Source organism: Zootoca vivipara, chromosome 12, assembly GCF_965207765.1.
Source record: "Zootoca vivipara chromosome 12, rZooViv2.hap1.1, whole genome shotgun sequence".
NCBI lineage: Eukaryota > Metazoa > Chordata > Lepidosauria > Squamata > Lacertidae > Zootoca > Zootoca vivipara.
In genome coordinates, this window is record NC_142595.1 from 3,625,621 (window position 1) to 3,641,954 (window position 16,334).

At 42.9% G+C, this 16,334-nt stretch overlaps 1 protein-coding gene across 3 annotated transcripts; it reads left to right on the top strand.

Moving 5' to 3' along the window:
• The first annotated feature begins 88 nt into the window (after nucleotides 1-88).
• Nucleotides 89-15,999, top strand: TRIP13 (thyroid hormone receptor interactor 13). Of its 3 annotated transcripts, none has more exons than XM_035136136.3 (14): nucleotides 89-223; nucleotides 1,099-1,205; nucleotides 2,595-2,760; nucleotides 3,192-3,321; nucleotides 4,434-4,489; nucleotides 6,787-6,877; nucleotides 7,281-7,353; nucleotides 8,049-8,112; nucleotides 10,060-10,146; nucleotides 10,512-10,618; nucleotides 11,150-11,303; nucleotides 13,094-13,206; nucleotides 14,377-14,446; nucleotides 15,496-15,999. In XM_035136136.3, the coding sequence occupies exons 2-14, from the start codon at nucleotides 1,114-1,116 to the stop codon at nucleotides 15,589-15,591; spliced, it is 1,299 nt and encodes a 432-aa protein (XP_034992027.1). In that variant the 5' UTR covers nucleotides 89-223; nucleotides 1,099-1,113; the 3' UTR covers nucleotides 15,592-15,999. The 3 variants fall into 3 exon arrangements, with proteins under 3 accessions (XP_034992027.1, XP_034992028.1, XP_088512478.1); XM_035136137.3 differs by having other exon boundaries at nucleotides 109-223; nucleotides 1,103-1,205; XM_088656352.1 differs by having other exon boundaries at nucleotides 122-340.
• The last annotated feature ends 335 nt before the right edge of the window (nucleotides 16,000-16,334 follow it).

A 16,334-nucleotide genomic window follows, 5' to 3' on the forward strand; every position in this document is an offset into this window, starting at 1 on the left:
TGACGAAGGGCCCCGGCGACTAAAGAGGAAGCACTTTCCCCGGCCGCCTAGGAAGCCGCCTCTTCTCGACCTAGGGGGAAAGGGGGCGTGGCCGGAAGTGACGAAACCGGGAGGCGACCCGGCTGGGGATGAGAAGGGCGGGAATTTTGACTTGGGAGGCTGGAAGGCGGAAGGAAGGAGCGAGAGAAGCCCAGAGAAGCCCCGGCCCTTTCTCTCGGTCGAGGTGAGCCCCCCTCCCGCTCCTCCCGCGGCCGAGCCTCCCCACCATAGAAATGCAAATAAATAATGAATGACCAGTAATAATAATAATAATATTCGTGCCACCACGGAATTGGGGCGGGTAGGTGGACAGCTTTGGATGATCGTATTTATTTACTTTTATAGCGTTGTTTTTGGCTGCTTTGTTTTATCTATCTATCATCACTAAATTTGTACTGTATGCCACTCTTGGCCCAAAGATCACAGGGCGGCTCACAACATGAAAACACAGAATATATTTAAAGAAGCATCAAGGAAGGCGATGATTTTACCCCCACTTCGATAAAGCAGTTCAAATTACTTGTCTAACAAATTAACCCAGATAGCTTAACGTTATTGTCTTAACGCAAGTGATATTTTGGTAATATAGATGTATTATTGTGGGGAAAGTCACATTACATGTATTGCCTGAACTCAGCTAGCCTAAATTTTTCATAACGATGCCATTGGTATTCAGGTTGCTTTGCTACTTCTAGACTACTCCTCAATCACATTTTTTTTTGGGGGGGGTGTTATACCTTTATGTGCAAAAATTACATCTCATGAAACATGTACAAGAGGAAAAGGGGGGGGGAGATAGCTCCATATAGTTTTTCTATTTCTGTTATGTGCTCAGTTATTTACTAACTTTCAGTCACATTGCTCAGATTGAACATTGCAATTCTACCATCATTTTCTACGTATTTATTATCACAGTTGCTTTGATGTGAATGATATAAATTTGATAGAATTGACACTAGGGTAGAAGGGGAAAATGAGCACTACAATAAACCAATATTTTTACAGTTGCCAATAAGGATCTCCCAGATCTTAGATATAGTATAATGTCTATTTTTTCAGTTAGGTTTCTATGAAATGGACAAAGCTGCAGGTGACTTAAAACTGGCTCTTCATAATGAATGTGAATCCTTGCAGATACATGTAGAAGTTCATCAAAAATCAAACAGGTTAGTTAAAAAATTTCCATTTCAGAAAGCCCCAGCAGAATGTCATGTGCTGCGGCAGGGTGGGGGACAAACAATAAGTCCCAGAAGTTGACTAGACATGGTGGGGCTCAAAACCATGTGTAGATCAGCCTTCTTTATGGTCCAGCTCTCACTTTCATACATCGCTACTGGGAAAACCATAGCTTTAACTATACGGACCTTTGTCGGCAAGGTAATGTCTCCGCTTTTTAAGATGCTGTCTAGGTTTGTCATTGCTTTTCTCCCAAGGAGCAGGTGTCTTTTAATTTCGTGACTGCTGTCACCATCTGCAGTGATCATGGAACCCAAGAAAGTAAAATCTCTCACTGCCTCCATTTCTCCCCTCTGCCAGGAGGTGATGGGACCAGTGGCCATGATCTTAGTTTTTTGATGTTGAGCTTCAGACCATATTTTGCGCTCTCCTCTTTCACCCTCATTAAAAGGTTCTTTAATTCCTCCTCACTTTCTGCCATCAAGGTTGTGTCATCAGCATATCTGAGGTTGTTGATATTTTTTCTGGCAATCTTAATTCCGGCTTGGGATTCATCCAGTCCAGCCTTTCGCATGATGAATTCTGCATATAAGTTAAATAAGCAGGGAGACAATATACAGCCTTGTCGTACTCCTTTCCCAATTTTGAACCAATCAGTTATTCCATATCCAGTTCTAACTGTAGCTTCTTGTCCCACATAGAGATTTCTCAGGAGAGATGAGGTGATCAGGCACTCCCATTTCTTTAAGAACTTGCCATAGTTTGCTGTGGTCAACACATTCAAATGCTTTTGCGTAGTCAATGAAGCAGAAGTAGATGTTTTTCTGGAACTCTCTAGCGTTCTTTACTTTTTGTATACTTGTGGCTAAAAAGCATACAGTCATACCTCATGCTACGTCCCCTTCAGAATGCGTCTTTTCAGGATACGGACGTGCCGAACCTGGAAGTCCTGGAACGGGTTACTTCCGGGTTCAGTGCATGCGCAGAAGCACCAAATTACATCACGCCTGCGCAGATGCGGCGCTTCAGGATGCGGCCTTTTCATGTTGTGAACAGGCCTCCAGAATGGATCCTGTTCACAACCAGAGGTACCACTGTATTTTAACCTGTGCCCATTTAGCTGATGTACAGTGAAGCTTAGTGCATGAGGTTTAGGCAGGTAGATTTTGTTTTATTTTTTCCTCTTTCTGCAGGCCCTTCAGCTAAGAGCAGCTTGCTCAATCCCTTGTAGGATACCATAATCAAGAGTGTGAGGGTTAGCTGCTGGGCATACCTTTCACGGCCTTTGAGTGGGTGGGTGGGTGGGGTTTCCTTGCACTGGGTCTTTTCTAGCTGTAACAGTTATGCCTGAAGCTATGTTGTTTATCTCTTTTACCCAGCACTGCAAAGAAAGAGGATATCAAACTGGGTGTCTTAAAACTACTAGAAAGGCATCCTGTGGTCTTTGGTGATTACAAATGGACTGAGTTTGATGATTATTTCCTGACAAATAATGTGCAGTCCATTGCAGTTGTGGACACAGAGCTAAAGTTGAAGGAGAGACAGGTATTACCTTATGGCTTACCTTATTCAAAATTTATTGGGGGGGTGGGGTGGAAGGCTGCAGCTTGTTACTATGAAATGAGATCATGAGAGCGGAAGTAACGTCCACTACAATTGCTGTTAAGTGCATTAAGTCTGGATCATGAATGCTTTCTGCAATCCAAATTCCCCCGTATTGTTGGCTCCCCTTTTCCAACTGCTACTGGAGAATGCATGCATTGTGTAAGATTTCAGTTCTGAATGCTCCTCGTGTGAAAATAGAATGCCAGATAGAAAACTGACATGACAGAGAATGGGTGGACAACAGCATTTCTCCTGGAAGTGCCACTTTTTTAATATGAAGAGTGTTTCTTGCACACACACCCATAATTTTAAAAGATGTATCCAGATTGCTTGCCAGAGAGTTCTCATGTGGTTTTCCCTCTTCATTAAAGGCAATTAATCTGAGTAAGTGCAGCCTTTCCATTCACATTTTTCATCTCGGTGAAGAAGGGCCCAGTGCTGAAAATCTGGAGGCAGAGGATGAGAATATTGTTGCGGCTAATCACTGGGTGTTACCAGCAGGTATTTTTAAATTACGTGCAGTTTTTAAGATGGTCCTGATGGGGTTGGAACAGCATAGGATTAGAATGTACTAGTCAAGAGGAGGATGGTTTGATTATTTATGTGGACAGGGGCAGATTTAGATTAAAACTGTGATGGGAGCAAGCAAGAAATTGAAAACTGCATAGAACACTAAATTAGAGTACACTGGTCCTGCCACTTACATGTAATGGGGGTTTGAGCCCCATGTTGGGCAAAAGATTCCTGGACTAGATCAGGGGTTGGCAAGGTTTACCTTGCCTGGGCCGGTTCACTCCAGCGGAGATTCCTCTGTGGGCCAGATTGCGGGCGCACGTAAGTACGCGCGCCTGATTTCTGGCATCTGTGCAGGTGGGATTTCCGGCATCTGCGCAGGCACGATATCTGCGCATGTGCAGACACGATTTCCAGCACTGCGGAAGTGAGTCCCTGTGCTGTGCTTTGCCGGTTTAGTGCAGTGCGTGGGGACTCGCCGAGCGGGCAGCTCGGTTCAGGGGCAGCTCGTGAGCCAGCTAAACGACCTCCGTGGGCCGCTTGTGGCCCATGGGACTTAGGTTGCCTCCCCCTTGACTAGATTATCCTAGTGGTCCCTTCCAACTCTATGATTCTACAATTGCAGCTATGCATGAAAATAAATGAAGAACAAGAGGAGTCCTAGATCTCACACAAACTTCTCAGAGCCCAGTAAGCAAGGTGGAGGGCTCAAAAAGCTCTTTCTATGACTTGGCTCAAATTTACAGGTGATTAGTAGATTGCAGGTGGGGAATCTTTCACCCTCTGGATGTTGCTGGACCACAACTCCTGTCATCACTGCCCATTGGGAGCTGGAGTCCAGCAACATTTGGAAGGGAACAGGTCCCACACCAAGGTTAAAATCCATCATGTTGTCTTAACTGGAATAAGAAATATTATGCGATCCTATGTATGTGTGTTCATAAGTATGTTCAGTGCAAAGAATGCAGCTCTATTTTATTAAGTTCCCAGAAAAGTTGGTATAATTCATTAAGTAGCAAATGGGTTGTTGGGTTTCAAAATGATACTTTGATTTGCAAAACTACACATTGGAAATGATGTCTAATGGTTCTATGTTTCAGTTGAATTCCATGGTCTATGGGAGAGCCTTATTTATGATGCTGAGATAAAATCAGATGTAAGTTGAAAGTATTAAGTTTTTATCTGGGCTATAAACGGTTCTTCATTGTAAACTTTCACTGCACTAGATGAGTTGTCCATTCTTACTCAGGCTTGTGTCAAGTTCAGAAGCACTTTGTTTATTTTTCATAATTTTTTAAAATTAGTTTTCAATTACAGTCCAATAACAGTCCAATAACAGCGAGAGCCAGGTACCGAGACGAATTGCAGTACCAATCTTTCAAATACCCAGTTATACAATTTACCGTAATAGGAGAACCTCTGCCTCTTAAGGAGGCATCAGAGGGTTTTCAGCAGGAAAAGTGCTTTTGCACTCGGCACCTCCCTGCTCCATAGCTGTCAAGTTCTCCCTTTTTTTAAAGGGAAATTCCCTTATGCTGAATAGGCTTCCTCGGGAGAAAAGGGAAAACTTGACAGCTATGCCCTGCTCCCCACATCCAATGCCGGAGCGAGAGCCAGGTACCGAGACGAATTGCAAGTGAAGCCCATTCCCTGGAGGGAATTTGCAAGGATAATTACCCTCAATAATCCTTCTTTTTCCTTTGCCCAACAATCTTCCACTGTCGTGGAGGCTGCCTCCATTAAGGCAGAGTGGAAGCGGAAGCCAGGTTCAGAAGCGGTTTGGTTTGGTTTGGTTTGGACTGCAAGGAGTGACCACAAGGAGTTTTGCAGCTTTCAGTGCCATTTTTGGATAAACCAGGACAGAAATTTCCTTACCACCATAGAAAATGAGCTTATCACACCTGCATGTGACAGATAATCCACCCATTTAAAAAACAAAAACGTGATTGGAAAATACAGCTTTAAGGGCTGCTCTTGGAAAAACTGCTTCTGTTGCTGGACCATTTTGTTATCTATTTGCATTTCCTCTCCTTGTTTCTTTCTCTTCGGATTCTATGGCTCTTAAGTTTCTCCAAGCTGCTTGTAGCGGGCTATTTATGTACAGATTGCTCTGGGATTTTGCAAAAATAAGTAGTTTTGTATCATTCCTAAACATTCTCACTGTTTATTGAAGATTTATGTTTCCTTTAGGGTCCCCATTAATTTTAATTACCTGTACAGTAGATTGCATTTAATGAGTTTCCAAAAGGATCCTCCCCTGTTCTGTTCTGTCCCCTCCCCCTCTCTGCTGTAATAGTCAGTGTTCCTGTACCACTTGGAAATAGTCCCTTGGTCTCCATATGTTGATCTATCTATCATCTTGAGCAGGGATCAGCAAACTTTTTCAGCAGGGGGCCAGTCCATTGTCCCTCAGACCTTGGGGGGGGGGGGCGGCGGACTATATTTTGGAAAAAAAATTAAATGAATTCCTATGCCCCACAAATAACCCAGAGATGCATTTTAAATAAAAGCACATTCTACTCATGTAAAAACATGCTGATATCATGGGCCAGATTTAGAAGATGATTGGGCCGGATCCAATACGCAGATATAGGATCACAGTTTAAAGTTGCACTATTGATGGGAAGAGTGGAAAGTGGGATGTCCGGGTGGCACTGGGGATGCTGAGCAAATTAATAAGTTATGCCTTTGTTTTAAAATTTTGTGCTATCCATAAGTTGATTAGTAGAAAACTTTGCAGGCTAGCAACTTTTTATTGGCTTGTAAACAAGACTTGAGTATGGAATCTCTATATTCTTACTACCCTGTCCACTGTTTAAACGCCTAAATAGCTGGGCATGCATCCCATAGCAACTGAACAACCTTTTTGTTATGCACAAGTTAAATGATTAGGTACATTGGTTCATAAGTGTACAACTTATTTGCCAGTGTGTAGGAAAATGTCTTTCAAGATCCTTACACAGTTAATCATGGGAAATGAGAAATTGCCTGTGACTCTTCCAAGGAACGAAGTCTTCTGAACAGGATTGTTTTCCGAATGGGATGCAATACTACATTAACATTTCAACAGACTGTTTTTGGAATGTCTGCCAGAATAGACACAAGACTTCAGCAAACAAAAAACAAAACAAATAGTGGAAATGAATGTTTGTGCAAACATTCTGTAAATACTGTATATTGGAAGTGCCAGAGGCAGCAGGATATCTGACAAATTTCACAGCTATAGGTGTTAGTTTTTATTGCCTACTGATCTTGGAAGTCTTGTGATATTTGCCTGCTAACACAAGACTGGGTTCTGATATTCCAATGTGGTGGTTACTGTTCACACCTCCTTTTTGCCATCATTGAGAAAAAGAGAGTGCTTCATTTTTTAAAAAACAACTGAATAATTCAGTTATAATGTGGAATTTTAATTCTCTCTCCCCACCCCTTTCTCTCTCTCTGCTCAATTAGCTATTAGATTATGTGACTACGACATTACTGTTCTCTGACAGAAATGTCAACAGCAACTTGATATCGTGGAATAGAGTTGTTCTGCTACATGGTAAAGTTTATATTTAATTTTTGCTGTTTTATACAGGACTTATACTTGTCATAGTTAGCCTTTATATAGCACCCTTAAAGTGTTGAAAGTACTTCACGTTCTTGGCCTCATTCGTAGGTGACACATAGCCATGGTTTACACAAGCCATGGTTTGTGGTTGTTGAACTAAACCACAAGTTAGTGTATATTTTAATGTACAAAAGGAGTCTTAAAATACTAGACAGAAGTCAATTGCTTCAGTTTTATCAAACATATGAAGCATGCCACAAATATAATTTAGTTGGAGATGATGATTAAACTGGTTAGCCCCTGCCTTCCCCCCCCCCAATCAAAAAGTAACTCAAAGCAACTTACAAAATTAGGTATGTGTTCAATACTTATGTTTTCTGTACTTTAACTGCAGGTCCTCCAGGAACTGGTAAAACTTCACTATGTAAAGCACTGGCCCAGAAGCTGACTATTAGACTTTCTCATAGGTAATTCAGATAACTGTTTGGTATCTTAGAAATTAAGATAGTACCTAGTCTAACAGCTCTGCTTTTCCTGTGCTATGCAGCTCCATTTCATTTGCCTGCGACTTGCAGGAAAGAATTTCCCAGCGGATCGTTCCTTCTGTTCTGTGCCTCCTCACTGGCAAGATGAACTCTTGGATGGAAGAAATTAAAAGCAATGCTATGCTTTTGTATTAGAAAGTGAGAAAATAAAATACTGTGTCCCAAAGTAGTTGAAACAACTTGGATATTGAAATTCTAAATTATTTAACAAATAATGACAGGTTGAGCACTTTTTATAATGACAAGTTGAGCATTTTTTCAGTGGGGATCTAAGCACATACGTAGGTGCTTGCAGCTTTAATGGGAAAGTTAACGGGGGCTGGATCATGCTGTGTGAACTTAGATTTCACCAGGATCCTTGGGGAAACACTCCTACGGATAAGTTGGGAACATAGGAAGCTGTCCTATGCCAAGTCAGAGCATTTTCCCGTCTCACTCGCCTTTGCCTGAGGACTGACCCAAGGACCGTTTGCTAGTGAAGCATCAAGCTGCAGCCCTTGCCCTCGACTAAATTTCACTTTCTGCAGGGTTAAGACTGCACTCCTGGACTTTTCCCTATGAGCTATATGAGTACCAGCAGCATTAATGGTTTCCCTGCTTTTTCACTTAAATTTTAGATATCGCTATGGACAGCTGATAGAGATAAACAGCCATAGCCTCTTCTCCAAGTGGTTTTCTGAGGTAAGCATTTATGCAACATTCTTAGCAGTTTTGTGATTCAGAGAATGTTTCCTGCCTATGCAGTGGTTTGAAGATACTGTCAAATTTGCCCAGTAGCTCAGGATCTTATGCTGTGTTTTAGCACATGGTTCTTTTTACTCTTTGCTGCAAAAGTAAATACTGTATCCATGAACCTGATGCAGAGAAAATAATGTTCTCCAGTACAGCCTTTTAGACAAAATGAAGTGGATTGTGGAGATTGTACAAAAATGGAGCTACCTCATGCGACAGTGCCACAGTAAGAAAAATGGTAGAGGCCTAATAAGTGGAGTGAATGGCTAACCCTCTTTTTAGCACAGGAACCCTACCCCTTCTCCAGCCTTCTGCTTCTTGCACCCTCCCTCTAGTCGCTTCTCTTCCCCTTCCCTCGCTTGGGTCAGGCCTCTCTGAGAGACAGAAAACATGCACACACAACACTTTAAAAAAAGGACACATTTCTAAATACATTGACAAAGCAAAATTATTAGTTATAACAGATACGCAATGATTGTGCATTGCTTAGATTGGTGACCATGAGTAAAATGTATTTTGCATCAGTAACGATAAGTATTTATAGGAAGGAGGAGAGGAAGAGAAGAAGGAAGAAAATAAAATGTATACTTCATGCACGCCAACTGTGCTGTAAGCTTTGGGTTCTGTTCTACCATATACCTCATTATTTGTGTAATCAGTAAAGTCACATTGGGCTACACAAAAATTCTCGTGTTTCTTTTGACGTCTTGCTTCTTTAATTTTTGCGTCAATTTTCCCGGTAACGCTGTTTGGCAAATTGCTGGTCCATGAGTAATAATTGTAGCGATTTCCATGTCCTGACAATAATTGTTCTTCCAGTGGTTAATAGATGTATTATGAGTCCGTTGTTCTAATTTGCAACATTTTGTGACTCTACAAGTTCAGTAGTGCTAGTCAGGGGGACTGTCTGCCTTGTAATCAAAGGTATTTCCGTAAATACAAGAGATCTGTGTAAAGCCTAGATCCAATAGAACTACCCTGAATCCTGAAAAGCACATAGAGCTGGGAAAGGAAGTGGGAAAGAGTGTCCAGCTTCCAGCTTCCTTTGGCGTTATGTTCTTTTCAAGGAAGAGAAAGTTAATCATAGAATCATAGAGTTGGAAGAGAACACAAGGGCCATCCAGTCCAACCCCCTGCCAAGCAGGAAACACCATCAAAGCGTTCTTGACATATGCCTGTCAAGCCTCTGCTTAAAGACCTCCAAAGAAGGAGACTCCACCACACTCCTTGGTAGCAAATTCCACTGTTGAACAGCTCTTACTGTCAGGAAGTTCTTCCTAATGTTTAGGTGGAATCTTCTTTCTTGAAGTTTGAATCCATTGCTCCGTGTCTTCACCACCTCATATCTGGTGATAAAGAGGTTTTATGGCTGATCTCTGATTTAGCATATTGTCTAAGACTGCAATTCTCTATTTGCTTGCCTGAACACAGTGGATTGTGCTGCTAGAAGAGGAATAAAGCAGGACACCTATCTTACCTTCTCCTAAAACCACAGAGAAGGAACTACAAGGGAAAAAGTCAGCAACTCTGCTTGATGCTCCCTGTTAGCAAAAAAATGTTCATTCGTTCTAAGCCAGATGGGAGCACTGTGTGCAGTCACACCTGCAAATCCCATAAGGATCCTCTGCCACCTAGACTTCTTGGAGGAGGAAGGCCCCATCTGCCACATGGCCCTTTGCCCCAGCGGAATGTTAACACCCCTTTTCAGGTTCTCCATCATCCCCACCAAGGTTGAGCCCGCAGGTCAAGAACAGTTCTGTTTCTGCTGTTATAGCTGTTGTGGCGGCAGCAAGTGCCCACGTTTGGTCACCGGAGGTGATTGGGAAAGTGCCAAATGGCAAGGCTGGGAGAGCAGAAAGGAATGCATTGTTTTTTACACATCAATTTTTTTTCCAGAGTGGCAAACTGGTTACCAAAATGTTCCAGAAGATTCAAGAATTAATTGAAGACAAAGATGCCCTTGTATTTGTACTGATCGATGAGGTATGGCCACAGCACCATTTTAAATGTTGAAACATTGGCTACACTACATTTCTGGGTCATGGTGGGAAATAGAATGGCAGAAGGGGCAATTTTGATTGGCAAGAAGATGATCGTATTATTTTAGCACAACTTATTTTTAGTCCCTTTTTACATTTATGATAAATGGTGTTTGAGAGTTGCTGTAGATGGCAACTTAATTGACAGGACAAGGAAAGTCCTAAATGTGACTGATTGAATTGTTTTGCATAGATGCCTCCTGAATGCTGGATAGCTGTACATGCATTAAATATATGTGCTACTGTGATTACTGTTCCTAAAAATCTGTGAGAGCTAGTTTTGTTTGTTTGTTTGTTTGTTTGTTTAAGGTGGAAAGTCTCACAGCAGCACGGAGTGCTTTTCGGGCAGGTACAGAACCTTCTGATGCCATCCGGGTTGTAAATGCAGTCTTGACCCAAATTGATCAGATCAAAAGGTAACAAACTACATTTATAACTTTTCCTGGAAGGGTATTCCGTAAATTGCCTAGGAACAATTGGAAGGCACAAAAGCAAAGGAGCTAATTTACAAGATCTGATTAGTAGGCCCTAATAAGGCAACATTTATATCCTCCCACCTGGCATAAAATATGATCAGGTGATATTTGCCATTCTTACAGGATAATTTCTCCATCCAGGTTTCATTAGAAAGCATCCAGATTCATTTGTCCAGTTTTGAGTGGGTCCCTTTAGTTGTCGAGGCAGTAGATCCCCCTACAACACTGATGTCCACTCCCAGTGTCCTTTGGAGTCCTCTAAACCTCAGCTTTCACCTTTTAGATTCAAAGTACGTTCTTAGCTATTGTAGCCGCAGAGTGGCATGGCAAAAATTTCAGATTAAGTTCTTCAGGTGCAGTCACCAGCCATGTACCCAAGAGGCTGTCAATGCAAATGTAACTGACAGTGGAAAGTTTCAAGTGTTGAACCTATGAAATTAGTGTTACAACATCTCTGTGTGTTCCTTAAAGGTACCCTAATGTAGTTATCTTGACGACTTCAAATATCACGGAGAAAATTGATATGGCCTTTGTGGACAGAGCAGATATCAAGCAATACATTGGCCCACCTTCTGCTGAAGCAGTATTCAAAATATATCTTTCTTGCTTGGAGGAACTAATGAAGGTAAACACTCAGAAGCTCTTAGCATCCACATTGCATCAAATCCTTAGAGGCACGGCCAGCATCCTAGAATTCCAACAAAACGTTAGAAGGTGTGTATGTGTGAGACTTCAAAGCCCTCTTTGCCCAAGCAGGAGGCAGCCCCAAGTCAGTGGAGAGGTGGGTGTTGGTGAGGCCGGCCTCCTCTAGCAAGTGACAGTGTGGTCAGGCTGGCTCTGCTTTCCTCTTGGCTGTGAGAGAAGGTGGGGGGAGCTGAGCTGTCTGACTGGGTGCCCAGGCTTTCTCCACCTCCCATCCAGCTATAAAGGGAGGGCTATCTTGTGATCACCTGCCGCCCTTCTGAGCGAAGGAGGAGAAAAGGACTGGGCAGCTGCTGAAGCTCAGCAGAGCCATGAAGAAAATCCTAGGAGCACATCAACTCTCCCCTTTTCTCAGTCCTGGAACAGGGAAGTCATTGTTCCCTTTGAATTAGCAACCTGACCCTTAAAGGAAATGGAACACATTCCTTCTCTTCTCTCCACCCCACATGAGCCCAGAGCATCTGTTTCAGAGCAGAGGGAGGGAGGCATGAGCAGTTTGTACCACATTTCAGGTTTTTAAAAACCTCTTTTGGGTTTTTCAAAAAACAAACAAACTGCTTCTCCATACCTTGGTGTTTCCATACAGTGGGTATATTTGTTCCTATTGTTGCTTTCTCCTTAAAGTTAAGGGGACCCCTGACCATTAGGTCCAGTCGTGGACAACTCTGGGGTTGCGGCGCTCATCTTGCGTTATTGGCCGAGGGAGCCGGAGTACAGCTTCCAGGTCATGTGGCCAGCATGACTAAGCTGCTTCTGGCGAACCAGAGCAGTGCACAGAAACGCCGTTTACCTTCCTACCCAGGGCCGTCTTAAGCGTCCCTGGCGCCGTGGTGCGCCAGATCTCTCCGGCGCCCTCCCACCCCTTTTCCCAGCGCGGTGGGCGCTGCGCGGTGGGCGCTGCGCGGTGGGCGGGCGGGCAGGCACAGCGCAATCTCTCCGGCGCCCTCCCACCCCGTTTCCCAGCGCGGTGGGCGCAGCGCGCAGCTGCGCAGCAGACCGGCCAGCCAGCGGGCGGGCCGGCGCCATGTTGCCCTGCGCCACCCAGCCTGCACGTAGGGCCGGCCCTGTTCCCACCGGAGTGGTACCTATTTATCTACTTGCACTTGGACGTGCTTTCAACCTGCTAGGTGGGCAGGAGCTGGGACCAAACAACGGGAGCTCACCCCGTCGCGGGGATTTGAACTGCCGACCTGATCAGCAAGCCCTAGGCTTTGTGGTTTAGACCACAGCACCACCCGCGTCCCTTTCTGCTTACAGATGTTTAATTATCGTTGTTCCATCATTTACCTCCAAATGCTCATTCTGTTACTTACCTGTGCTAGATATTGGTGAGCTACTAGTAGACAGCATGTGGGGATTTTTTAAAATAAAAAATATAATTTGTTTTTTTTTTCGTTGTAACCCGCAAGGTGGTATACAAAACATTCAAACAAACCAGATTGAGAAAAGGACTGTGTGTGTGTGTGTGTGTGTAAAACTCAGAGGAGTGGAATAACCTTCACAATCTGCAAATCATTCAGAGCTGTGTGGAATAGACATGGTTTTTACTTCCCACCTGAAGGTGAACCCATGTGGGGCCAGTCTTGCCTCCCTTGTTAGGGAGTTCCACAGTTGGAGTGATGCGTGTTCTCACCAACCTTTGTTATGTTTTGAGTAGTAATGCAGTTGTGAGATTGATACATTTCTTACAGAGACGATCTTTTTCCTCCCAAGTGCCAGATAATATATCCTCGGCAGCAGCTGCTGACACTCCGTGAGCTGGAGGTGATCGGTTATTTAGACAGCGATGTGTCGAAATTGAGTCTCATATTGAGAGAAATTTCAAGGTAGGATTCCTGGCTTGATTTATCTGTCTTTTAATTTTACCCTCACATGTAAAGTGAAGGTTGTGGTTCTTCACATACTCTCCCATGAAATAAAATGCTTGTGTTCTCAGAATACAAGCCAAAGTGAGAAATTCTCCTCTGCTGTTTCTTGAGGGATCTATGCAGGTTTAGTAATTTGGGGGGGGGGGGTAAAATAAGCAAATAATGCTGCTTCTAATAGGGCAATAAAATTCCTTGATTTTTAATGAGCTTTTTGCTAGAGGAAAAACTATTATAACTTAGCGCAGCACTGAAAATGCAAGTGCTTATGGCAAGTATGAATTGCGTCCAGGTGACCCAGAAGGGGGGAGCCTTTCCAAAGGGACATTAACTAGTCCTCTTCTTCCACCTGTGATCAACATAGGTATGTGGGCCACTGCATTTTATGGCCTAGAACAGGCTTCCTCAACCTTGGCCCTCCAGATGTTTTTGGTCTACAGCTCCCATGATCCCTAGCTAGCAGGACCAGTGGTCAGGGATGATGGGAATTGTAGTCTCAAAACATCTGGAGGGCCGAGGTTGAGGAAGCCTGGTCTAGGAGCTTCTGTGATCTAAGGCTAGTTCTGTGTTTTTTCTTGATATTTCATCAGTCTCTTTCTCAGGGAATGTAGAGTTGTTTTGTTGTGTTTGATTAACACTCTGAAATAATAAACGTTCAATAGTGAAAAAGAGTTGCTGCGCTTTATCTGCAAAATGCCTCTCCTTGTCACAAAGTAAATTGCAAGAATAATAATCAAAATGAATACTTTTCTTTTTAAAAAGTAAATCTGCTTTTCAAGGCATGAACCTACAAAAAGCAATGGAAGACGTCACCCTGGTTCTGGACAAGACTTAGAACTCCTCCCCCTCCCAACATCTAAATATCAGCATACAGGGAAATTTCTGTAGGAGAATTTAGTTCCCACCTGAACAAGTGCAGTCTTATCTCCTCATCTGCTCTTTGTGAGAACTAGGTCTTAGGGAGAATCAATTCTGAACATCACAGCTGCTGACTACCAACAACAAGAGATGTTGTAGAAATTACCAACCTCGTATCCTAATTTTGCTATTCGTAGCACACTTAACACTTCCTTATGCGCTCGTATTTGTGAAAGTGAGCCTGATGCTTCTCATGCTTCTGTATTAATACAGGAAAAGTGAAGGACTTAGTGGCCGTGTTTTAAGGAAACTTCCTTTTCTGGCACATGCGCTTTACATTCAGGTATGGCCATGCTACTTATTCTTGTTACTGCAGGGATGGGCTGTGTTCACTTGCTGGCTTCCTCTGACCCAGGTATTTGGGGCCAACCACAACATGTGCTGTTTGGTGACCCATTTCAGGCTTCTGTATGGCCTGTAAACGGCCTCGGTCTAGTATACCTGAAGGAGCATCTCCACCTCCATCGCTCTGCCCGAACACTGAGGTCCAGTGCCGAGGGCCTTCTGGCGGTTCCCTCGCTGCGAGAAGCCAAGTTACAGGGAACCAGGCAGAGGGCCTTCTCGGTAGTGGCACCTGCCCTGTGGAATGCCCTCCCACCAGATGTCAAAGAGAAAAACAACTACTAGACTTTTAGAGGACACTTGAAGGCAGTCCTTTTTAGGGAAGCTTTTAATCTTTAAGAAATTAGTGTATTCTAATATTTCTGTTGGAAGCCGCCCAGAGTGGCTGGGGAAACCCAGCCAGATGGGCGGGGTATAAATAATAATAATAATAATAATAATAATAATAATAATAATAATAATAATAATAATAATAATAAATTATTGTTATTGTTATTATTATTATTATTATTATTATTATTATTATTATGTATATGGCTTTTGGAACTTGCTCTAATGCAGGGGTGGCCAACTCACAAGACACTGCGATCTATCTCATGGAGTTAAAAACTGGCAGTGATCTACCCGCTTTTTTGGGGTTCAGGTCAAAGTTGTTGACCTTTTTTAGGAAGGAAAGCCCTGTTTTGGGGGGGTGCAGGCCAACACTGTTGAACTTTTTTTAGGGGAGCCAAGGTTGTTGAGCTTGTTTGGGAGGAGCCAGTGATCTACCACAGACATCAAGTGATCTACCGGTAGATCATGATCCACCTGTTGGACGTGCCCGCTCTAATGTATTTATTGCCTATTGGCTTCCCCCCCCAGTTTTGATGGAATTTAGCAATTCACCTTCTGCTTGTAAAATGCTGGGGTGCCATGGGGCCAGTCCCTCCCTCTCTTATGTGGTGGATACGCTTACATTGACACTGGTTTTACTTTTATTTTTTATTCTAGTCACCTAACGTCACAACGACAGCTTTCCTTCAAGCCTTGTCACTTGTGGTGGACAAGCAATTTGAAGAAAGAGCCAAACTTGCCGATTGCGTTTGACATTCTCCTTCCTCCTCCAGCGCTTGACTGAGTATAACACTTCCATTAGTTACACTGTTGTATTGTCTTTCTGCATGATTGTTAGGACTTATTAAGGAACCCATAAAAACCTGAATAAGAAGAAGTAGGGAAATGTATAGTTTTTTCAGTGCTATGTTTTCCAAGTGCAGTTTAGGCTTAGAGACTTTATATACATTGAAGAGCTTTATTTCATTTGAGCTGTAAACCTGATTCATTTCTAAAAATAACTATTTTTGTCACTGTTCATGTACATTTTGTAAAGCTATATCGGAAATCCTGCACTTTGTGGACCTGTAATTTGTATCATTTTCTGGTATTTTTATGAACTAGAATATTGTCAACAAAATAATTCTGATCCCCCCATTAAAAAAAAAAATACTGCCAAAACAGATGTGCTGATTCTGGGTGAGATCAAGCTTGTCTTTCAGTCAATTCTTTATTGCAGCCCAAAGACCCACAAGATGAAATTCAGTGCATGTAAAGTACATTAAAAGCACACAGACTACAGATCATAAGACTAGGCATGTTTCTGACTTTTGTCTAATACAAATTGATCTCTGATCCTGACCACCTCAGACAGAAACTTGGCAGCGGCCAAAGTCACACTGGGAATCTTATCGTCTAATAGGAACTTGGCACAGAATCAGGCAGATTTACCTGGTAGATTTGCCATTAGTGGATTAATCGGATGTTAGAATTATAGAGTTGGAAGAGACCACAAG